Below are 26151 nucleotides of genomic sequence, written 5' to 3'. Positions count from 1 at the left end.
GGGGGGTGGGGGGTTTCTTCGTAGCTATTTCTGGGCAAGAATCCAAAGCTCTGCCCGGTACTGTTCTTAGGTTCCAACTACTGAAGTCTCCGTCAAAGCTCACTCCAGTTCATCTACACCATCCCAGCCACTGAAGCTCTCCCCAGCTCATCCTCCACCAAATGGCCACATACAGACACAGACCATGCAAGTCTGCCCAGTACTGGCCTTAGTTCTTCAATATTTACTATTATTTTCTGATTCTAGGTCTTCTGTGTTCATCCCACACTTTTTTAAACTCTGTCACCGTTTTCATCTCCACCACCTCTCTCAGGAGCACATTCAAGGCATCCACCACTCTCTCCGTAAAGAAGAATTTCCTTACATTGCTCTTGAGTCTACTACCCCTCATCCTCAAATTATGTCCTCTGGTTTTACCATTTTCCTTTCTCTGGAAAATATTCTGTTCTATGTTAATACCTTTCAAGTATTTGAAAGTCTGAATCCTATCTCCCCTGTCCCTCCTTTCCTCTAAGGTATACATATTCAGGGCTTCCAATCTCTCCTCATACGTCTTTTGGTGCAAGCCTCCCATTATTTTCAGCATTCTCCTCTAGACCGCTTCAAGTCTTTATGTGTCCTTCGCCAAATACGATCTCTAAAACTGAACACAATATTTCAAGTGGGGCCTCACCAAAGACCTGTACAGGGGCATCAACACCTTCATTCTTCTATTGGTTACGCTTCTCTTTATACAGCCCAGCATCCTTCTGGCAGCAAGCCATCGCCTTGTCACACTGTTTTTTCGCTTTTAGATCTTCGGACACTACCACCCCAAGGTCCCTCTCCCCATACGTGCATATCAGTCTCTCACCTCCCAGCATATATGGCTCCTTCCGATTATTAATCCCCAAATGTATTACTCTGCATTTCTTTGCATCGAATTTTAGTTGCCAGATATTAGACCATTCCTCTAACTTTTGTAGATCATTTATCATGTTTTCCACTCCCTCCTCGGTGTCTACTCTGTTACAAATCTTGGTATCATCAGCAAAAAGGCAAACCTTTCCTTCTAACCCTTCAGCAATGTCACTCACAAACATATTGAACAGGATCGGCCCCAGCACTGAACCCTGAGGGACTCCACTACTCACCTTTCCTTCCTCCAAGCGACTTCCATTAATCACCACCCTCTGGCATCTGTCCATCAACCAGTTTCTAATCCAGTTCACCACTTTGGATCCTAACTTCAGCCCTTCAAGTTTGTCCTATGAGGAACCGTGTCAAAAGCTTTGCTGAAATCTAAGTAAATTACATTTAGCATATGTCCTCGATCCAGTTCTCTGATCACCCAATCAAAAAATTCAATCAGGTTCATTTGACACCATTTACCTTTAGTAAAGCCATGTTGCCTCGGATCCTGTAATTCATTAGATTCTAGGAAGTTCACTATCCTTTCTTTCAGCAATACTTCTATTATTTTTCCAACAACCGAAGTGAGGCTTACTGGCCTGTAGTTTCCCGCTTCATCTCTGTGACCGCTTTGTGATAGGGACCACATCCGCTCTTCTTCAATCACCAGGAACAATTCCAGAGATTTGTTGAACAAGTCTTTAATAGAACCCATCAGAACCTCTCTGAGCTCCCTCAGTATCCTGGGATGGATCCCATCTGGTCCCATCACTTTGTCTACCTTCAGTTTTTCAAGTTGTTCATAAACACTTTCTTCAGTGAATGGCGCAGAATCTACTCCATTTTCCCGTGTAACTTTTCCAGACAACCTCAATCCTTCTCCAGAATTTTCTTCCGTGAACACAGAGCAGAAGTACAGTCACACCTCAGTTTGCGAGTAACGCGGTTTGTGAGTGTTTTGCAAGACGAGCATAACATTCTCGCAAATCTTGTCTCGCAAATCGAGTGTTGACTCGATTTGTGAGCACCCCCCGAGAACTGGCATCGCTCCCCCCCCCAGCTCACGAAGGCCTCCCGCGCGAACCGGCACCCCCTGCCAGAACAACTTCAATCTTACCATCCATCTGGCACTGGCAGGCAGCCCACAGGACGTACCGGTGCCGCTGAAAGAAGTTCCTGCCTCTTGCTGAGACTTGAGCATCTGCGCATGCTCAAGGCCTTCTAGTTCTCCCTAGAATCTCGGAGAGAGGGAGAACTAGAAGGCCTTGAGGATGTGCAGATGCTCAAGGCCCAGCAAGAGGCAGGAACTTCTTTCAGCGGCACCGGTACGTCCTGTGGGCTGCGTGCCGGAGCCAGAAGGGGGTAAGATTGAAGTTGCTCGGGGAGGATGGGAGGTGCTGGTTCGCGCAGGGGGCCTTCGTGAGCGGGGGGAGCGATGCCGGTTCTCGGGGGGGGGGGGGGGGAAAGCAACGTTGCTGGCCTCAGGGAGTGGGTGGAAACGTATCAAGCGAGTTTCCCTTAGTTCCTATGGGGAAACTTGCTTTGATATACGAGTACTTTGGTTTACGAGCATGCTTCTGGAACGAATTATGCTTGTAAACCAAGGTTCCACGGTATTTGTTTAGCACATTTGCTTTTTCCTCATCACTCTCCACATACTGGTTCCCAGCACCTTTCTTTTAGCAATTCCATTTTTCATCTTCATCCTTTCACTGATATATCTGAACAAATTTTTGTCTCCTGTTTTTACATTTTTAGCCATCTGCGCTTTCGCCAGACATATCTCTCTCTTGGCTTCTTCCAGGGGGTACAAAGCAAGAGTGAGTTTCCCGTACTCCTGCCCCACATTGACCCCCTCTGAACAGCTGCTGCAAGTTCTTGCGGTCCAGCGGTGTACCGGGCAGGAGTGAGCTTTTTGCACTCCTGCCCGGCACTGAGCTGCTCACTGAATGGCTGCCACCCCCCCCCCCCCTACCAACTGAATGCCACTGCTCGCCCACCCTGGGTTTAAGTTAGAAGCCCTTGTGGTCTAGTGCAGTGTTTCTCAACTCGTTTCTGGAGTACACCCTTGCCAGTCAGGTTTTCAGGATATCCACAATGAATATGCATGAAAAAATTTGCATATAATAAAGGCAGTGTGTGCAAATCAAGTTTATGCATATTCATTAAGGATATCCTGAAAACCTGACTGGAAAAGGGTATCTACAGGACCAAGTTGAGAAACACTGATCTAGTGGCATCAATATGGCGGGAACAATCCCTACTCACTCCTGCAGTTAAAAATCGCTGCCAGGGTCTCCTGTAGCAATCTTGCTTCTAAGGTAGGCCCAGGGAGGGCCTACGCTGTGGTAGAAGGACAAAGAAGCAGTAGCCAGCTTTTGGTTGTGGAGGGGAATTCTGGCTTCAAACAAAAATGTACTGGCATTTTCAGTTAAAACATGACTGAATCTGAAATTTAGTTGGCCTCTGCATAAAATATCATTTGAATACTTTCATAAATAATTGAGCTTTCAGTGTTTTCCAAAGGTAATGAAATTTTTCTATCTTAAGTTTGACAGCAACTCATTACAGGCTGCATAATTAGAAATTCCTCAGTCTTGTAAAAACTGTGGGCACAATTACCAGACTTGTTAACCTTCTAGGACCAAATGCACCATTTTTTCCATGACAATGTGCTATGGATCCGATCTGCACATGCAATTAGCAATCAGTATTTTCATACAGCAAGGGCTGCCACGTTATCAAGAATGGCAAAAACAAGCAGAAGATGTACTGTATATATTTACATATTTTTACTAAATTCCATGATTCTACAAATCAAAATTTAGGTACCATTTCTGGATTAATTTAAGGTACCTTAACTTTTCTTTCATCCATAGATTTTTTAACACGTTCTCTCAAAGGTTTAGGAGATGACCCAGTGGATTGCTCTGGAGATCTAGATTGGAAGGAAAAAAAAAAAAGACAATCCATGAATTCTCCTCCTCCACAACTAACAAAATTTCTTTAAAAACAATTTGAAACACTTCCTTTTTTTTTTTTTTAGGTTTTCCTGAAATCACATAATCTTAAAACAGGAAATGGCCGCTTAGTTTCATCTTGCTTTACAGCCAAGGATGCAGAAAAATAAAACACATTTTGCACGCATTATAAAGTATAGCCCACTGTCTACAGGGTTTTTCTTGAAAAAGAACTCTACCAAGAAAAATACTTCTTAAACACTATTTTTTATTGGTTTTTGGAATCAAATTATAATTTTTGTTTCTGGAATTTGTTTCTGGAATCTGAAACACATAACTAATCAAATACATTTTTTTTCATCTAACCCCATAGCTTAATCCCATTCCTACCCCTTTTTCCTCTACACTTTCCCTCCAAATTAAGGGCTGATCTTTCCACATACTATTAAATTAACAAAAAAATTTTCTTGATGGACTCCATTTCTTGCTAATATGGACAGAAAGCATTTCCACCACATTCCAACGACTGGAAGTTACATCGGAAGGAGGGACTCGGCCGGAAGAAGGTCCCAGAGCAGCTCTGCATGCTATGTTGCCTCTTCATTCATGAAGCTTCTAAGAGGCTGGTAGGCCCGCTCTGGGAGGCGCAAAGGGGCCAACCCAGAGGAGTCACAGGTTGTTTTTTTTCCTGTTTTGACCTGCAATTGAGAGCGAGGGAGGGGGGCTGTTAGACCCGCGATAGGGAGGGAGGGGGGATGCTGGACTCATGAGGGGGGCTGCTGCTGCACCTGCAAAGGGGGGGAGAAGGTTGCTTGGGCTGCTCTACTCGCTAGAGCTGAAGGGAAGGGAGACAGTTGCTGGATCTGGTCTGGAGATTGGTGGGGAAGGGAAATAGGTGTTGGGCCCAGGTGGTGGGTACAGTGGAGCTGGATGGAAGAAAGGAACAGTGCCAGACCCATACCTGGGCACTGAAGGGAAGGGACAGAGGTGTTGGACCCAAGGGAAGGGAGAGAGGTGCAGGACCTGCAGGGAGGAAGAGAGAGAAAGGAAGGGAAAGAGAAAAGCTGAACCAAGGGTCTATGGTTTATTAATCTTGTTAGAGGAGGGAAGAAAAAGAGTGTGAGAGACATATTGATTTAAGTGAGTAAGAGAGGGGAGAAGCCAAACACAAGGAGATATACAAAAGGAAGGGAGATGGTGGGCATGGATGGGAGCATAGGAATAGGGACAAAAAGGGGAATGTTTCTTGGGGGTGGTATATGGACACAGAAGAGTAATGCTAGACATGGACAGAGAGAAGACGGCTAGACATGGGGGAGAATAAGAACGCAGAGGGAAGATGCTGGACGGGGGGGGGGCATAGGGATATAGAGAAGTGATACTGTACACAGGGGAAGGGGGATCATAGAATGATGAGATGATGAAGGCAGGGAGATGGGCACAGGGACATATAGGAGACAGAGAGGGAGATGCTGAGCATGGGGAACAATACATACACAGAGATAGAAGACGGATGGTGAGTGTGGCTACTGCTAGCGTGTCCTCATGAACTCTCACTAGCAGACCACTGTATTTTCCACAAACTTGAGTAGAGACAGGTCAGAGTTCAGCAAACTTATTGTTGTTCTTTTTATTATTGTTGTCAGAATGTATAGTTAGTCCATTAACATTGTACACCAGAATTTCTCTCACTTTTACCCTGGGTTTTACAGTTCCTAACAACACATGCTTTATTTATATTCAAAAAGGAAAAACACTCCAGCGATTAGTCCAAACCACAATTCCCACAATTCCCTTCATTCACCTTACTGGGTTTAGGCACTCGTGCAGTTTCAGTGATTAGCTTGGACTACAATTCCTACAATGCACTTCATTCACCTCTCTGGTTTAGACAGCTGTGCAGTTCATTAGCAAATTCAATCATTCATTCTGTTATGCACACTTTTCTCAATAGCATGCATCACAGTTCGAAAGGGAAAATTTTCTCCAAACAGAGTGAGGCTTTCAGTAGCCTAACATTCTCTGCGGTCCAGCCAACATGGTGGAGCAGAGGGGAAAAAAATTAGCAGAAGAAAACACAATTTAAGTTTCATCCTGCACTGCTCACTCCTGAGTTCTGGCCCCATTTCAGCCTTCCATTCACTAAGTTCCTGATGCATTGGCTCCCCTTGGAAGTTCAGGTCAGAAACCGGCATAGTTTCCTCTGGTAGCTCTTCAATTGCTACATCAGGAGGGACGAAGGAGCCAGGTGTGCTGGCTAATTCCTCCTCTCCTGAATCCTCTGAGCTGAATTTAAGATCATGGCTTCTAAGGGCATGCCCTGATTAACCCAACCTCCTTTAGCCATCAGATGTCAGGTGTTTCAGGAATTCCCCCTTGTGTTTCTCCTCCCCCACCTGAATTCTCCTGAGTCAGGGAAAGTCTTACTTTGGAGCTTTGGTCACTTCAAACACTCCTACCTCAAGTACTTTACCTAGTTCTGGAGGTCTTGCCTTCAGAAAATATTGGTAGTATAAAAGCACTTTAGGAAAAAGCCACCAAAATATTTAAGGAATTCAAACTATATTTCATGGGAAAAAACATGTTAAATGATATGTATGGGGTGGCAGCTGTCATTTTCCCCCTCTCCATTGGTTTTCACCATGACATAGATGACAGCCTGTTTCCCCAAAGTGGCAAGAATGAATCTAAACCTAAGGGTGGGCAACTACAGTCCTCAAGGGCTATAACCCAGTCAGGTTTTCAAGATTTCCACAATGAATATGCATAAAATTGCATACAATTGAAGCAGATCTCATGCATATTCAATATGGAAATCTAAAAACACAGAAAAATGAAGGAGACCCTTTTCTGTGAAGGAGAACTTCCTTAGTTTATTCCGGAGACTGTCCCCTTTCACCTTCATCCTATGCCGCCACATTTCAGAGCTTCCTCTCCTCCTGTTCATTTATACAACAGAGGTATTTAAACATCTCTATTATGTCTCCCCTCTCCCACCTTTCTTCTTTTCAGGTTTTGTAAACCACTGCGAATATAAGATAAGAGTGGTGGCATATAAATGTATTAAAATCTTTAAAAAAAATCTTAAATCTTCCAAAGTTGATATTGATATCTTTAAATATGTCCCTATATGCTTTATGATAAAAACCATTGGCCATTTTAATAGCCACCCTTTAGACCAGTGGTCTCAAACTCAAACCCATTGCAGGGCCACATTTTGGATTTGAAGTTACTTGGAGGGCCTCAGAAAAAATAGTTAATGTCTTATTAAAGAAATGACAATTTTGCATGAGGTAAAACTCTTTAGTTTATAAAGTGAATAAATTCATATAAACCGTTCTGAGCTCCCTTGGGAGAATGGTATAGAAAATTAAATAAATAAATATATTTAAAAAAAAAATAAATCTTTCCTTTTGGCTAAGTCTTAATAATAATAATATTGTAATTTATAGCTAAATAAACATATGATCAAGAAACTATTTTATTTTACTTTTGTGATTATGATAAACATACCGAGGGCCTCAAAATAGTACCTGGCGGGCTGCGAGTTGGAGACCACTGCTTTAGACCGACTCCATCCTGTTTATATCTTTTTAAAGGTGCAGTCTCCAGAACTGCATATAATATTCTAAATAAGGTATCACCAGAATCTAAAAAAAAAACAAACAGGCAACCAATCTGCAAAATCTGTAAGATCCAGTCTGAACAAAAACACAGCAGATTACAGTGATGAAAATATAAACAATATTTATTAAAACACTTCTAATAGCCCTAACAGGAGTGTTTAATAAATATTGTTTATATTTTCATCACTGTGATCTGCAGTGTTTTGTTCAGACTGGATCACCAGAATCTTATAAAAAGGCATTATTACCTCCTGTTTCCTACTTTATATTTATGGTGAAATCATACTGATTGTGGTAAAATCAGCCATTCAAGTGAGCATATGCTCAAATTTATCCTTGCCAATTTATAAAACTTCTTTTTGAAAAGCATTCTATACCTGAAGAGCATCAGCATGGAAGGGACTCCAGATGAAGCTTCATTTTCTTCATCACTGCACAGAACTTCTGCTTTATTTGAGTTTGGATGACTGGCAGCTTCTTCATCTAGAAGAACGATTAATGCCTTAACAGTCTCTCTACCACAAGACGCTGTGCCATGGTTTATGGCATGTAATTTTGGCTGAAAATTAAATATATTCCATTTATATAGAACAATCCTGCCAAATAATAATAACATCAATGTACTAGATCAATCTTTTTCCAATGTAGTCTCCAAAACTCATATAACATGTCATAACTCTAGTGAGAACTGCAGTCTCAAATCATTCTGAAGAAAAGATTTAAACTGGGATATCACTATATGCCAGCCTCCAAAAAATTCAAGTTTTGTAGAACTAATTTAGGTTTTTAAGATTTAGTTACTCATCTTTCCAAACAGGAATACAAAACAAGTTACAAGGTCAGGTATACAAGGTCATGTCACTGATAAGATTTTGTTGAACCGCTGATGCAAGTAGTTTGCAGAAACATGGACCATGTCATGTTCCCTTCTCAATGTGATATATTTATGTTTTTAATTTATTTTAGTTTTTATACACCACTTATATATATCTATATCAGACTTTGATTAAAGTTTAAGGGAAGATTAGGTTCTTACCTCAATAATCTTTCTGGTAGAAGGTTAAAGGAGTCTTGATAAGTGGGTTATGTATCCCCACCTGCATGTTTATGTAAGAGGAGTTAAATTTTCTTCACCTCCTACTCTGGGCTGCACTCCAGCTCCTCCTCAGTTTGTACCAAAGCACTATAACAGGATAAATAAATAGGAGGGGTATGGGGATTCTTCCCCAACATATCCAATTCTGTTCTTTAAATAGTGTTGAGAATCAAATCAGCTTCAATATAAAACAGTGTACTAACTTAATACAAAACATGTGAGACCAAGGTGGGAACTATCAAACCATCTACCTGAGTGCAATCCAGAAAGAAGGTTATCAAGGTAAGAACCTAATCTTTCCTTCTGGTGTAAAGGGTACAGGAGTCTTGACAAATGGCACATACCATATATAGATGAGTCTGTTGTTAGCAACTTGGACCCGAAAGCGGTGTCCATTTCCACTCTAATACCCAGTGGAGGTGCAGCTACAGACCTGGCATTATTGGGCCTTTTTGGATGCTGCTGCTGGGTGGGAACCAGTGGACTGAGCCCAACTGGAACTTCCATAGCTCTGCCATGAGGCGTAATACAATCTCTGAACAGATGATAACCAAGGGCTGATGATAGCCAAGGGCTGACGAAATCTCCAAGAAACCTTAATATTACCATGACCTGACCCTCTCGAGGTCTGAGGTCTGGCAAAGACTTAGGTCGACAATTTGACACACTGAATCATCCAATCCTTTGCCGAAGAGCATTTGTCCCTTTAAAGGTAGTCTAAACAAAGTGGCCTTGGAAGCTGAATCTCCAGCCCACTGCCTAACCACAGCATTTTGCAGGTGGAAATTGAGGATGCAGAAACCTTGCTCAAGACTCAAAAATGTCCTATAGGGCATCTGCCACATAATCCACCACGGCAATTAATAACAGGGAATAAACATCATCATCCAATGAAGGAATCTGACATAATCTGGTATGGCAGGGGGTCTAGGACAATTCACTACAGCCATTTCTGCACAATGAACTGGCTGCAGTGAATCAAATCAGGATCTGATTCAGCGTTTGGGGGAGGAAGAAACCCCTCCATACCCCCACAAATTAATACCCCTCCCCCCTGTCCTCCCTAGCTTACAGGGTCACAGAATAGAGCAGCAAGAGTGAAGAGAGGTGGTGAACTGCATCACTGCGCCGTGTGCCTCCCTGCTCTTCCCTGCCACTTGAAAGCCCTCCCCGCCCCCTGCATACCTCTTGAAATGTTCACCGGCGTGAGCAACATCTTCCATCTGCTGCTTGCACCAGTCTCGGCTCCTTTCTGACGTCGTCCCAGTCCTGTGCCCGTGAAGTGACGTCAAAATGGAGCCAAGGCCGGTGCGAGCAGCAGGTGGAAGATGCTGCTCGCACCAGCGAACATTTCAAAAGATTTGCAGGTAAGGGCAGAAAGGAGGCGAGGTGCCGGTGGCCCCCGTGATGGTAACTTAGCAGTCTGCCTCCACTCACCATGCCACTGGTGAAGACAAAAGTTTGAGGGTCTGGAAAGCAGCAAATGCTGGAGGAGAGCTGGAATTTGGTGGGAAGGGGGAGGGGGAAGTGTCTAGGGCTAGAAGAAGGTCAAAGCAGGAAAGGGACTGATGCTTGGAGGGCAATCTGGGGCCGGAAGAGGACTCCAGCTAAGGGACTGAAGCAGAAAGAAAGCTAAAGCTAGAACGGAATGGGATGATTCATCACAGTTGCGATGAAACGTCCTGCAAAGAATCATCCCATTCCAATGGCAGGCACATGTAACATAGGAAGCCCTGCTGCCACCTTCAGTCAGAAAGCCAAGGCCTCAAACTGCCTTTTGAGGACTAAATCCACCCTGCGATCCTGTACATCCTTTAATCACTCCCCCTTCAGTGAGGAGCAAAGTCCTCTTGGTAACTGCACTATCAAGGAATCCACCTTAGGCTGGACAAACATCTGCTAAAACTCAGGAACCATTGGATAAATTTTTTGTCAAGGCCTTGTCAAATCGCAAGGGCCCCTCCGGGCTTCTCAATGCTTCACCAGCATTGTGGTAATATAAGGATGCGAGGGAAAGAATGGGACCTAATCCTTAGAACTGCTCATGACAGAACATGGAGTTTCCAGGATCCTAGCTTTAGTTCCTGCAATGATTCTGTAATAATCTCCAGCAAGAAGCTTACCAAAGATGGCGGACTGAAGTTGTTAGGCTGAACGCTTCTGAGCCTTATTTTCAATATGGTGAAGCGTAAGTCCAAGACCAGGGGTTTTCCTGTCAAACCCGGGTCACAGCAGTTGCCTGGCCCTATGGATGCGTTCGTTGAACGTCGGGCCCAAGGAGAACTGGAGAGAGAGTCCTCCGCGCGAGGTGAGGGCATTTCGGAGAGCCCTTCCATCTCTTTTGAGGCGGCCAGCTTCTCTCCAGAGGAACGAGACACGGTGGCACAGCCACTCCCTTGACTGGGTTTGCAGGGAGAGGAGAGTGTGGCGGTGACTTCCGGGAGCTGCGAGGAGGAGGAAAATGAAGAACTGGCAGCCCGGAGAGTTTCTATTGCTTTTCCAACGCAACTGCAATCGCAGGAAGTCTTGGGGAATGTAGAGGAACGGCAAGAATCACCATTATGTTTGAATTTGCAAACAGGTACTGAGCAGCTTAAAGAATTAAACCTTAAATGCCTAGCTCCTCTAGAAAAACCTTCAGTGGTGGATTTAAACTCTATTTGGGAGGCAATTTCAATATTACAGTCTTCCCTGGGAAATCAATTGCAAGCTCTCTCTACTCATTGTGCAGGGATACTTTCTGAGACCTTAATATTGCAAAAAAAAAAAAAAAAAAGTGGGCAAATTGGAGGAAAAATCATTAGAACAAGAAAGAAAATTGGAAGCTATTGTGAATGTTGAGAAAAAATCATTTCAGCAGGAAAAAAATTGGAAATGGAGAGCTAACATAAAAATCTACAAACAAATGATAAAAGACAAACGTAAAGCATTCTACTCAATTAAAATCAACTCATCTTATAATGGTTCACAAGGAATCAATACAAAAGAGCTATTCAACCTGATCACAAATTTATTTGACACCGCTCGCTACACCACACCCACACACAACTCTAAGTTACCCTCTGCAAATGACTTAGCACTACACTTTGATTCGAAAATTAAAAACCTTAGAATTCATTGTTCAACAAACGACCCTAGTGATCATCCGATACCTATCACCCAAGGAAATGATACACCGGCAGACATGATCTGGAGCTCCTTTCAAGATTTAGAGTGGAACAATTACAACAGACTATATAACAAATACTCTAAATCCTATTGCGTTCTGGACTCATGCCCCCCAGAAATCATGAAAGCGGCACCTTTAGTATTTAAACTATCGTTGATGCACTATTTGGCTCATAACCTAAAACTGGGAAGTTCCTCTCTAATAATGGTCACATAATAATAACCCCAATTCTAAAAAATCAAAAAGAATCTTCAGTTATAATATCCAACTACAGACCAGTAGCATCCATTCCGTTTATTGTAAAAATTATGGAGGGATTGGTACACACCCAACTGATGGATTATCTGGATCAGTTCTCTCTCCTATATGAAACTCAATCCGGTTTTAGACCGTTATTCAGTACTGAGACAGTAATTGCGGCTATTTTAGACAATTTGCGCCTACTGTTTAGTAAGGGCCTTAATGCCCTGGTTATGCAATTCGACATGAGTTCTGCCTTTGATCTAGTAGACCACGGAAAACTGCTGCAATGCCTAGATGCCATTGGTATCAGGGACGAGGTGCTGAATTGGTTCCGTGGCTTCCTTATGTCCCACACTTATTAAGTACATTTTAATTATGAACTTTCAGATACCTGGAGCAATCCATCTGGTGTGCCACAAGGGTCTCCGCTATCTCCATTGCTCTTCAACGTCTATATGTCCTCACTAGGCACGCAGCTAACCCAATTAGGGATAAAACTATTTAGTTATGCAGATGATTTTACGATCATCATCCCATTCATTAATTCTATCTCTGAAACTATTCCTAAAGCTTCAGAAGCCATAAACGTGATGGAGCACTGGATGACAACCTTTAGGCTCAAACTTAATTCAGAAAAGACAACTTTCTTCGTTGCTTCGCCACATCCGCCTGACACCAAATCACCACTATGTATCAATAATCTTAATTACCCTATCCAACCTACCATAAAGATACTAGTTGTAACTTTGGATCAGTGCCTAACCATGAGAGACCAGGTGGACTCCTTGATCAGAAAGGGATTTTTCACTCTCTGGAAACTCAGATCCATTAAAGCTTATTTCGATACAGCGGCATTCAGAACCCTAGTCCAATCCCTCGTACTGAGTCTACTTGACTACTGTAACATCGCCTATTTAGCAATTTCCCAAAAGAACATGCAGCGTTTACAATTGATGCAAAATGCAGCGGTCAAACTGATCTTTGGACTGAGGAAGTTTGACCACGTGACACCCTACTACCAACAGCTGCATTGGCTGCCAATGGAGGCGCGCGTAAAGTTTAAATTTGCCTGCTTCTGCTTCAAAGCACTACATGGACTTGCCCCTAAATATATAACTGACCTTTTCGTCTTCTCAGCCAACAAACACAAGAGAACATTCCAACTTCGTTTCTCCCCCAGTGAGAGGTTGTAAACTGAAAAAACACCATGAACATCTTCTCTCGCACCAAGCAGCATCCTGGGATAAAAACCTAGAACAATTGCTTTCGCCCACTACTTATGAGGAATTTAGGAAACGTCTGAAAACACACCTGTTCCTAAAGTATCTAGACAACTGATCCTCTCTTCTCTCTCTCCTCTATAGCGATTAACTTGTTCTATTGATCACTCTCTCCTCAAAAATGGATTTCCTGTCCTATTAACCCTCTTTCTTCCTCCCCTCTTAAAGTCAATCAATTTGTACCTTTGCTTAATCTTTGTAAACCGCATAGAACTTCACGGTATTGCGGTATATAAGCTGTTATTATTATTATTATTAAATATTGGGAGCACAAAATCAGCTCCTTATGAGGGATAATGATATTAACTTTAAAATGGAGGTTCTTGAGAATGTAACGAGGAGACAAAATCTGAGACTGATTAACTTTCCTAAATTAATTTCCACTACAGCTCTTGATATGTTTAAATGGTACCTTTCGGAGATTCTAAAAGTCCCACAAAGTTCTTTTCCACCAATTTCAAAAATGTATTATATTTCCTTGGGAAAGAAGAAGACCCCGGAGGATAATCAAGAACCAGTAATAGATGTATTGGACTTAACAAATCTATTAGAGAAGTCAGAATCAGAGGAATTAACGGTTGCTACACTTTTTGTTCAATTAGCATTAGATTCAGATAGAGAATGGCTTTTGAAGTTGTTTTTTAAATATAAAGATGTTTTGTTTCTGAATCAAAAAATAAGAATGTATCCAGATGTTTCTAGGATAACTCAGAAAAAAAGAAAAACAGTTTATACTCTTGAGACCACAAGTGTTAAAAATTGGAGCTACATTTATATTGCGTTACCCATGTAAATGTTTAGTTAATTTTAGGGGAGCTAAATATACTTTTTTGGAATCTGCACAGTTATCGAGGATTATATTGGATAAGGAGGTGACGACTGCAAGTACCCCCATTTGTAACCAAGATAATGTTCCTAGTTAGTAAATTGGGTCCACTTCAGCCTGCTTAAAATGTTTCTTATAATAATGTTAGATTAAATAGTCTCTGATTTGTGATACTCCTCCCTCAATGATTGTGGACTAATTAACAGTAGAAAGAATGTTTAATTTTCCTATATTGCTTTATGTGATTTACTGTATGGTGGACACTGTTTTATTTCATTATGATTGTTGTTATAATAAAATTTAAACTCAATAAATATAAAGTAACAAAACATAATAATAATAATCTCCAGCAAATCCACAGTTTAAAAAGGCGGCGCACTGTAGGGTCCTCCCCCTGAACCAGGACTGCCACAACCTCCTGACTGGTGCCTTCCACCTGAGATCCTGAATCCTCCAACACTAAAGATTTATTTTTGGGCATCAAAGGAATCGAATCCGAACCCCAATCTTCCCAGTCTTTTTCCTACTGAACCTCTGGATTGTGTGTATGACACTGCGAAGGGGGAACTAAGCTCTTTGAAGATACAACCTCCTGCGCAAGCCCTGGCATGCTCTCAAATGGTGTTCACAGACTCCCATAATTTAGGTAGACTTAAAACATCAAACTCACAAAATCAGGGGTAAATCCCTCCAAGGACCCCTGCAGGGATTGCCCATTTGCTCGAGAGCCCAGGGGCGTTTGCACAATAGCATTTCACTACAGATGCCAAGTCACTACTTCTAGGCTCTGGGAAGGATTTTTGAATCACAGACCAAGCCACCTGCGAATCCATGGCCCTGGAGGAATCAGAGGAGGCTAAGCCCATGGTTCCCACCCCCACCCCCTCACATGTTCCACAGCACTAATCTGGCAAGATATAGGGGTAAAACAGCCTGAGGAGTCCATCTGTATCAATTTTGAACCAAATCGAGGTATTTTTGAGGCAGGAGGCAGATCGAGTTGGAATGAAAAATCCAAGATGGCCACCTCAGCAATGTTCTAATGTCAAAAATAGCCCAGAACAAAATTACAATTGAAAAAAACTCAGGGAAGAATTTATTTTAGAGATGGGGGACCTTAAAGGAAACCCCACAGACCCTCAAAAATACAATTTAAAACCACCCCCGATGACTCCCATAGGCTATAATAGCCTGCGCTCACAGTTACTGCTGGTGCTGGGACTGCTTTAACTGGGAGTCCAGCTGAACTACAGAGAAGACTTCTGCCTTAGACAAGCATATAAGTGGCTCCAAAAGCTTGAATCTTTGGGCTGCCAGTCAAACCAATGTAACCGAGACCTCAAAAACCCTAGCTACATGCACATTGATGGGGGGGAAGGGGGAGGGGAGAGAAATGCAGCCAGCACCCAATAAAGCCTTCAGAACCGGTACAGGGCCACAAAGACTGTGATCAAGCTCTGGATAACCACGACTGAGCTCTACTATGAGGAGAACGGTCCCGAGCCTCCAAATTGTTAGTGCAGGCTGGCTAGACAGGTTCCCCTAAGGGTTGTCCTGCTAGCTATAGACTCAATCCAGAGAGTCTGTGTCTTCTTGCTCTCAGAGCTGTCCCAGGAACACTGGGAACCTCTGCAGCACAGAAAACCTCACTATCTGGATATAATATCTGAAAATAATAAAAATGATTTCAGAGCAGATCTGAAAATTACCTTCCAACTCGCGTGTGGAGACGAAGGAAATTTAAGCTCCTTCTCACAAACTTGCAGGTGAGGATGCATAACCCACTTGTCAAGATTCTTGTATCCTTTGCACCAGAATTGCCAGCTTGAAAATCTTAGCCATCTCTGTGTTTTTTTTTGTCTTCACCTAAATTTCATAGCATAGAACTTTAAAGGGCACATGGTCATGGACAGGGTATGGAGTTCTCTGAAATTAAGCACAATGTTATAGAATATAAGCATTTGCACACTTAATTGTCATCACTTGGGCATAAGCCTTTACACCAGCTTTTGGCTGGCATAAGTGCTCATGTACAATATTAGGCGTAAGAAGCTCGCTAAGCTGGTATTCTGTAAAGCATGGCTACATTTCAATTTATCTAAAAAAAAAAAAAAAAGACATTAAGTGATACTTAAGTCATTCTTCTAATAGTAAATACAAAAAGAACAAAGCACACACATTACCCGGGCTGGGCTAATACCAGTGGAGCTTGCATTGACAGCTTCCTGCTGAAAATGAATTATATTATTAATCCTCTCCTCCAGATCTTGAATAACGTCCACTGCTGCCAGACAAAATGGATCCCCACTGCTTCGGCCTTTCATCAAACGCATCTTGATTGAAGAAAGAATCCGGCCTGCTGAGATACTACAAAAACAGGCATACTGTCATCTCCACTTTCGACTACTAATACATACACAAAAGATTATCACATACTGGTTACTCATTAAATAAAGGTGTTTTTCCCCACTCAGAGTGCTGGAGGGAAAGCTTCTTTCACCTAAGTTATAGAAATAACTCCTTTCACTCTGTAAGAAAAGCTGGCATTGCTCAGTATATGTTTATATATTTCCCTCTTTTCAAATGTTAACAATTCAGTTTTAAGTCATAGTAGAAACAGTCAAAATAGAACACCAGATACAATGATACATAATTTATCTAACAGATTATAACAGGAAAAGGGATAACCAAAGTAAATGGAAAGAGATTAAAATGGTCTTTAGGAAAAAAAATATGAAGAAAGGATATGGCTAATATTCAAATACTTAATAAACTATTTTAAAAAACAGACTCCTAAAGTCTAGTCCAAAAACAGGAAAGAATATGTCAAAACTATATTATGGTAAGGTCAGCATTTCTTCATTTGCTCAACATCCCGATGGGAAAAACTAAGCTACATTTTATGACACTTTGACAATTATGTAGGAAAAAAAAATTTAAGACCAATAAGCATAAATAGAATACATTAGCTCATTCTTCTTAAAACAGCAGCAAATTAACATTTAACTATAACAAAAAGCTTCAAGTGAGTCATACTTAAGAGGGTAATAAATCAAAAAAAAAAAAAAAAGAGTACATGCACACTTTTGCTTTGAAAAACCAGCAAAAACTCCACAGTAAGGGGATTAGTTAAGGTGCATTAAAATTAGGCTTTTACTGCACCTAATTTTATCACAAAAGTAACTAATCTGCAGTATAAGAACACTGCTATGATCAAGCTTGGAAGCATCGTTATTTTTGTGGCTCAGGAGCACTGGGCAACTTAAGAGCCAAGTTGAAGTACTGTTTTCCACCTCAGGCATGTCTTGGGGTCAGGGTAGCTGCTCCTGCTCCTTTTCCTGTACCACAGTCAAATGGTTCCAGTGAACACTAGTAGTAACTTTGCAAAACTATTGTTAGGGGATCTAGCTTTGTACAAGGGCAAAGGAGAAATTAGGTTCTTACCTGCTAATTTTCTTTCTGTTAGCTTGTAGTCTGGTATAGTCCTTATGAATCGGTAATATGCCTCACTGCTACCAGCAGGTGGAGACTGAGATCAAACTTGTATATCAGTATAGCATGTTCCTTTTGCTACTCCAGTTTGCTGAATAGCCAAGCAGAACCTAGGAAATTTCTTAACTGAAAAACAGTAAATGACACTCCAATCCGAAGTGTAAGAAAACAACAAACATCTTTTAAACAACTGTTGGAACATGTATAGAACTTTATTCTGGAAGTAAAACATTCCCACAGCTCACCAGCTAAGCTAGATGAGCTATCGCCGCTGTTCTTAATTCTCCCCGGCCCTAGAAAAATACTAGAACCCGCAGAAAAATTCAAAATCTGCATGCGAGTAAAAACCCGCAAACACCGCACAAAGACAGATAGGGTGGGGTACTATACCAGTCTACAAGCTAACAGAAAGAAAATTAGCTGGTAAGAACCTAATTTCTCCTTCTGTATCGCTTGGTAGACTGGTATAGTCCTTATGAATGGGACGTACCAAAGCAGTACCCATGAAGGGTACTCCAAAGAGCTGGTCTGTTGAAAAATCATCTTCTGAATTCGGCATTTCAACAAGAATGGTTAGACAAGCAATGCCAAGTAAAAAGAAAGGTAAAACACTTTCAGATGATGTGACAAAAAAGATGTCCAACTTTTATGAAGTTGATGAGTACAGTAGGCTGTGCCTTGGAAAAAAAGGACTATATTTCAATCAGAGTTGATGGGGAAAAAGTTCAAAAGCAAAAGAGGTTGCTGCTAAGCAATCTGAAAAAGATGTTTGTTGAATATCACAATAAAATGGCCCAGAGTTGAGTTTCGCAAAATTCTGTGAATTAAGACCAAAATGGTCATCTGAGTTTGTGTATGCACTACACATCAGAATGTTAAGCTGATGCTTGCAAGCAGAATAGGCAGAAAATCAGGGGTAAAGCCCTGTACAGGATGCCCCGAGGACCTCTACAGGGACTCCCTGTGATCCTCTTAGGCCTAGGGGCATCTGCGCAGCAATGCTTCACTGTAGCCACCATGTCACTGTTTGAGGACTCTGGGTGGGTCTTTTGACTCACAAACCAAGCAACCTGTGACTCAATTGCCTAGAGGGATCAGAGAAGTCTATGCCTGAGGCTCCCCCCCCCACCTCACGTGCCCTGCAGCACATGAACATGGATGCTCCTCAGTTAGCAATATAGCACAAATTTGGCCTGAGGAGTCAATTTCTAATGATTTTAATTAAAACTGAGATGTTTTTGAGGCAGATTGAGATGGACTGAGAAATCTAAGATGGCCACCATGGCAGCGATTTCACACAAAAAATGGCCCAGGGAATCAATATTAACATTAAAAAAAATTCAGAAGGGGATTTTGGAGGTGAGGGACCTAACTCCTGGCCCCAGAAACCCCCAAAAGTCAATTTTCAGACTCCCTGATTTCTCCCATAGGCTGCAATAGCAAATACTCACTGTGCTTTGCTGATGCTGGCAACTGTTGAGCTGCCAGTTCAGCTAACAAACCAAGAAGACTTCTGACTTAGACAAACATGCCAAGGTCCAGATGCCTGTATTTTTGGGCTATCAGTCAGACTGAATTCTGGCCTGAGTCCTCAGACCCCCAAGCTCCACACATATTGATGGGGGAGAAAAAAAAATGCAGCCGGCACTCACTAAAGTCTGAAGACCAATTCATGGCCATGATGGAAGTGTACCGTATTTTTCGCTCCATAAGATGCACCTGACCATAAGACGCACCCTAAATTTAGAGGAGGAAAACAAGAAAAAACCCAATCTGAACCAAATTCTCCCTGCCAGGCTCTGTACTCTATCCCCCTTCTGGTAGTCTAGTGGTAGACAGGGACAGGGCACAGGGCAGGCAGGCCTAGCGACAGGCAGGGCCCCCACACTCCACCCCGAGGCAAGCAAACAAGCAGGCAGGCAGGGCCCCCCAAAGTGCATAATCTTTCTTCTCTTCTTCACTATTCGTTTCCTCCCCCTTCCATTAAGTATCACATCTCTAGATCTTTATTCCTCCCCTGTGCAGCATTATTCCTTGTCCCTGTCCCTATACTCCCTCCTCCTTCAGCATTTCTATGATCCGTCTCTTTCCCTTCCCCCGATTGCCCTGGTTCTTATGCTGGATTGTCATTTCCTTCCTCCTGTACTCCTCATCCCCACCCTGAGACAGACACACAGGCAGGCAAGGCACACCCCCCCATACCCCCCCCACCTGAAGCAAGCAGTCAGGCAGGCAGGCAGGCAGGCAGGTACACACCCCCGTACCCCCTCCGACCTCTCCCCGTACCTTTAGTTCCTCCGGCGCAGCTTGACGGGCCCATTCCTCCATGTCCCACCCGAATGCGAAAGGAGTCGGAGGAGCGGCGGTGGAGGCAACTGAGGCCCGGATGTGCCACCCAGCGCTGCCATGGGGGAAAATAGGGAGGAGAGCGGGAGGCCGGAACCAGCCGCTGCTGCTACTATTACCGCAGCCACTTGCTCTCTTCAGGGCTGTATCACCATGCCGGGAATCCCATCGCTTTCCGGATCCGATAGCTGGTGCTCGCGCCCAGCCCACAGGGAGTGTCTGGGAAGCAGGACTCGCTGTCTCCAGCTGCCTCTCCAGTGGCGCGCAAGGTTGCCTGCCTGGTCGGCTGACACGGCTGCCTCCTCTTCCCTTCTGTAGCGGTAGAGCGGCGCACAAGGCTGCTTGCCTGGTCCCGCGCCACTTCCCGCGAGAACGGAAGCGGCGCAGGACTAGGCAGTCAGCCTTGTATGCCACTATGCAGCTACAGAAGGGAAGAGGAGGCAGCCGCGTCAGCTGACCAGGCAGGCAGCCGCGTCCAGCGAGGGAGGCACCAAAATTAAAATAAAGTAATCGGGGGGTGGTTTGGGTATTCGCTCCATAGGATACACCCTTTTTTCCACCCACTTTTTGGGTGGAAAAAGTGCGTCTTATGGAGTGAAAAATACGGTATTTTCACTAAGAGTTTACTGATCATTTTAGTACATCACTTCAGTAAAGATTTTATTTATTCAAAAAAATTTCTCACCCGCTTAAACCTAATCGGTTTACAAAATGCAATCATAAATATGACATTACAAATGCATAATCAGATAGTACATTACTAAGGTTCTCTTATAGCATAATTATGCAAAAGATATTGTAAAGGGCCTTACTGAATGACTGGGAAAGGCAAAATGCCCCAATCTATTCCACTGTTATTTTCTACTATTCACCTCCTCCGGGTTCATCCTCCTCTTCTTAGCCAGCAGCAAGCTACAGATGACTGCATGTTTTTGAGATGCCGTATGAATAGATTCAATGAAATGACAAGGATCAAGTAAGGAGGATGCAAGATGGCATATTCTGTTATTTGTTTGGTATTGATTTTTCTTTTCTTGTGTTTGTTATATCTGCCTGGTATATGACCAGGTTTGTTCTGTAATCTGCACTGAATTGCAAGGTAACTGTGGAATGAATATAAAAATGTTATGTTATGCAGGTAATCCAGACCTTAAATATACGTGAATTTGGCTGATTGAATAAGTGCTACAAAAATAATACACAAATTTTAAAAAGTTACCTTGGATTTGGAATTTCTAAAATTTCATCCAGTTTATCAATAAAATGCACAAAGTCTGAAAGTCCCTTTGTGTGTTTTCGTAAAGGATCACTCTCTGAAGGTGCATAGCATTGTCCTCCTAGTTCTAGGCTTCTTATAAATGATGTTGCCACCTTTAAAATAAAAGCTTAAAATTAAACTAAATTTTACTAACCACAAGATTTCTGCAAAGTGAGAACATACTGGAACACTGGGAAGCAAAAAAAATGCATATGGAGATACATTCATACTATGGGGGTAAACATCATATACAAAATATACTTAGTGCAAAAAAAGTACCAGTTCTTGTTACTCTACTTAGAAAATTTGGCTCTGATACTGGCAAACATACATGGTACAGCTGTTAGCGCTTTTGAGCCAAGCCTTCAATATCACATGACTAAAGAATGGGATAAAACTTAAATCTCTCCTGTTGTGCAGCCCCTCTACACAAATGCATAACAGTCAGTTTGAGCTGGTATTGTTTGAATTGTAAACTACTTAGTAGCAAACCTACTTTGCGACTTGTAGTGCACCGAGCCTTGGAAGAGGATTCTGAAAGTTTTTGCAGAATCAGTTGAGAAGAGTTTAATGAATCGGCATAATAAACTGACTACATTTTTAAATATGGCTGACATTATCATGCAAAAATATTTTAATAATTCTTTTTCATTCAGTATTGGTAGTCTATTTGTCCTGGTCAAATCTTTTTATCCAAAAAAATGTGCTGTGTGCACTAGGATGACAGCTTAAGATATGATAGTATATTATCTTAACAAAACCACTTGTTTGGAATATTAATCTTCAAATAATTATGCTTTCTGCCAGACCAATATGGCTACATCCCTTGTTGAAACTGAATTCCATGTTCAAGATTCAAGGAAGACCACCGACTTCTATGGCCAGGTATCCATTGGATAAAAATGAACTAGATTAGTTTGGAAAAAAAAATTAGGTGTGCCACAATAGCAGCATAGTAGCTCCAGCCTAGTTTGTTGTTTTGACACAACAGGGATGCTCCTACTTTTTTTTTACAAATATAGCTCTTCCAAAATAATTCTCTGACCAAATACTAATAAATGAAGTGATCACCCAAGCATAATCATGAGAAACTATTAACTAGCAAAAAATTGACTCTGGTGCTCCACAAGAGAGAAGTCCACAAAAAAACAAAAGACTCTGAGGAGAGTTGATGTTCAGATGTAGGCTTTCTTAAAAATTCTGCTTTGATGATTATAAGTAAGAATGTCAAGTGATTTGTAAAATTTATTTTGATTGAATATTATACACTTGTTGTAAGATATGAAAACGAATAAAGATTTTTTTTTTTTTTTTTTTTAAATTCTACTTTATAATCCACATAAAAGTATCTAGGACCCAATTCACTGAGGAGATTGAGAGGTGACACGATCAAAACATTTAAGATACTGAAGGGAATAGACTTAATAGATAAAGACAGGTTGTTCACCCTCTCTAAGGTAGGGAGAATGAGAGGGTACTCTCTGAAGTTAAAAGTTAAAAATCCCTCCGGGGATTCAAGACAAAGTTAGACAAGTTCCTGCTGAACCAGAATGTACTCAGGTAGGGCTAGTCTCAGTTAGGGCGCTGGTCTTTGACCAGAGGGCCGCCGCATGAGCGTACTGCTGGGCATGATGGACCACTGGTCTGACCCAGCAGCGACAATTCTTATGTTCTTAACAATGGATACTTTTATGTGGATTATAAAGCTGAATTTTTAATAAAGCCTACATCTGAACATCAACTCTCCACAAGAGTCTTTTGTTTGTTGCTTTTTCACCTATTAACTAGGTCAGATATGGTAATTTCTTATTAATACAGTATTACCTACCAGAAAGAGTGACATCTGCTTGCTCCGAGAAGCATGTTTCAGATCAGTGAAAGCGTCCCTCCCTAGAGCTCTATCAGGAATATTTAGGATACAAGCTAAGGCGAGATCATTTTTGGAATTTACCATCAGCTTTAAGTAGGAGCAAATTATTCTCTTCACAGCCAACGACAACTGCAAGAAAAAGTAAATTAATATTTGGAAAAAAAAAAAAAATTTGGGGACCATTAACAGATTTTTGTAATGATTGATATAATTTTTCCCATAATAAGATACTTGATAAAGGAGGGGGGGTAGGTTTATTCTCTTTATCATAAAATATAAATAAATTATCATAATAGTTGTTATATTGTGTGCAACTAACAAAATAAGGGGAGGGAAGGGGATTCATAATTGAATAATAGTTGATAAAATTATTAAATTTTATATGATGTCTAAAATTGTAGTAAGGATTATATAAGATATGTTATGGAGATATCAAGTGTATACTTAAGGTAATTGTATGAATTTTTATGATACACTTGTTGGTATATGAAAAAATTAATAAAAAATGTTAAACAGGAAAAAAAAAATTAAGTTAGTCTAAACAAACTCCATATACATAATGATATACTTCATTTATTTATTTATTTATTTTTTTTATTTATTTAGATTTTTATCCCGTCCTCCCAATAGCTCAGAACGGTTTACAAATGAACATACACAGTGCGGAGTAACTAGACATATAAGTAGTACAACAGGTTTAGTGGTTGGATTTATAGTTTTTAGAGAGAATTGAATACAGGGAGATTAAGCAGAGAGAGAGAGGGGGAAATACCGTAGTTTAATTTACGGTAAGTTATAAGCATATAGATGCAACTTTTTCGTGGATAGAGTAAGAGAGGGTCATACTGGAGTTTCGGGAAGGAGATAGGAGAGTGGAGGGAGGGGCTTAAGGGGGGGAGAGACAGAGGAGATCTTTAATTGAAGAGGAGGGTCTTTACCGATTTACGGAATGCTAATAATGAGTTCTGTTGTCTAAGTTGGGGGGGAAGTTGGTTCCAGAGGTGTGGAATGAAGTGGCTGTAGGATCGTTTGTGGGCAGTTTCTGTGAGCAGGGATCTTCCGGGGGGGACGCATAGGCGTGTCTCTGACTTTGAGCGGAGGATGCGAGTGGGGTTGTAGATGGGAAGTTTGGATTTTATGTAGGAGGGGGTGGTGGAGTAGATTCTCTTGTGGGCAATTGTTAGGGCTTTGAAAGTACAGCGTTGGCTAATTGGGAGCCAGTGTTCAGCATGGAGTGCCGGGGAGATGGAATCGCGGTAGTTGAGGTTGTGTAGGAGGCGGATGGCTGCATTTTGGACCCGTTGGAGGCGTCTGATATTATTTTTGGTTAGTCCGTTAAATAGCGAGTTACAATAATCCATTCTGGAGAGGACATATGCGTATAGGAGTTGGGCGAGGTCTGGTTTGGAGATGTAGGGTTTGATCCTTTTCAGTTGGCGAAGGTAGTAGAAGGAGGTGGAGACTACTTGGGATATGTGGTTGGATAAGGATAGGTGTCCGTCTAGGGTTACTCCCAGGCTGCGAACTTGATCTGCTGCCGTTAGTCGAGTGGAATCCCATGTTAGTGTAGGTCGTAGGTATTTGGTGTTTTTGTTTCTGATCCATAGGAGTTCGGTTTTGGATGCGTTAAGTTGAAGCTTGTTGTTTGACATCCAAGTTTTCATGTCAGTGAGGCAGAGTTCGAGGTTAGCAATTTGGGATGGCCGATTTTCGCCTAAGGGGAGGAGCAGCTGGATGTCATCTGCATAAGAGTGGATTTTGATTTTATATTTTTGCGCTATATCGATGACGGGTTTGATGTAGAGATTGAATAGAAGGGGGGGATAGAAGGGCGCCTTGAGGAACGCCATATTTGATAGGCTTAGGGTTAGATTTATGTGTCCCTAGTAGGACTGTTTGGGTCCTTTGGTGCAGGAAGGAGGTGATCCATTGGAGGGCTGTGTCTTTGATTCCGAGGTCGTGGAGCCTAGATGTGAGTAGGTGATGGTCAACTGTGTCGAAGGCAGCGCTAAGGTCAAGTAGGACTAGTAGGGCGTCGTTGCCTTTGTCCAGTATTGACCAGCTGTCGTCGATGTGAGTCAGGATATGCATATTGCAGAGAGATGACAAAGCACCCTAAAGTCTATAACTACTTATCATTTCTATAGTGCTACTGAATGTATGCAGAACCATACAGGACAGGACAGGACAGGACAGGACAGGACAGGACAGGACAGGACAGGACAGGACAGGACAGGACAGGACAGGACAGGAAAGGAAAGGAAAGGAATTATATATGCTGTCTATATTTTGCACTATGGCCTCCTTTTACTAAACCGCAAAGCACAGTTACTTACCGTAACAGGTGTTATCCAGGGACAGCAGGCATATATTCTCACATGTGGGTGACGTCATCTACGGCAGTGGTTCCCAACCCTGTCCTGGAGGAACACTAGGCCAATTGGGTTTTCAGGCTAGCCCTAATGAATATGCATGAAGCAAATTTGCATGCCTATCACTTCCATCATATGCAAATCTCTCTCATGCATATTCATTAGGGCTAGCCTGAAAACCCGATTGGCCTGGTGTTCCTCCAGGACAGGGTTGGGAATCACTGATCTACGGAGCCCCGATGCGGACAGCATTTCAAGCAAACTTGATTGAAGATTCAAGCTTGCTGGCTGCACCACGCATGTGTGCCTCCTGCTCCACTAGAGGGCGCATTCCCTCCTCGTGGTCTCTAGTTCACATATCTAGCTAAGAAGCCAACCCCGGGGAGGTGGGCGGGTTGTGAGAATATATGCCTGCTGTCCCTGGATAACACCTGTTACGGTAAGTAACTGTGCTTTATCCCAGGACAAGCAGGCATGATATTCTCACATGTGGGTGACCTCCAAGCTAACTGATAAGGGATGGAGGGAGGTTGGCAATTTAAGAAAATAGGTTACGTAAGACTGATTGGCCAAACCGGCCATCGCTCCTGGATAGTGTATCCAGGCAGTAGTGTGAGGTGAAAGTATGAACCGAAGACCACGTGGCAGCCTTGCAGATATCCTCGATAGGCGTGGACCTGAGGAAAGCTATCGAAGCTGCCATCGCTCGGACCTTATGTCCT

General features: G+C 42.2%; 1 protein-coding gene across 3 annotated transcripts in view; it reads right to left on the bottom strand.

Moving 5' to 3' along the window:
* Positions 1–26151, bottom strand: part of PARPBP (PARP1 binding protein) — a 64626-nt gene that overhangs the window by 10567 nt on the left and 27908 nt on the right. For all 3 annotated transcript variants that reach the window (XM_033952074.1, XM_033952073.1, XM_033952075.1), the window contains exons 5-9: positions 23016–23186; positions 21149–21300; positions 16275–16458; positions 7855–8036; positions 3748–3829 (exon numbers count right to left, since the gene is read on the bottom strand). In XM_033952074.1, the coding sequence (XP_033807965.1) occupies positions 3748–3829; positions 7855–8036; positions 16275–16458; positions 21149–21300; positions 23016–23186 (771 nt within the window). The remainder of the gene's footprint in view (positions 1–3747; positions 3830–7854; positions 8037–16274; positions 16459–21148; positions 21301–23015; positions 23187–26151) is intronic.

Source organism: Geotrypetes seraphini, chromosome 7 (assembly GCF_902459505.1).
Source record: "Geotrypetes seraphini chromosome 7, aGeoSer1.1, whole genome shotgun sequence".
Classification (NCBI taxonomy): domain Eukaryota; kingdom Metazoa; phylum Chordata; class Amphibia; order Gymnophiona; family Dermophiidae; genus Geotrypetes; species Geotrypetes seraphini.
This window is presented reverse-complemented; position numbering and strand designations above follow the sequence as displayed.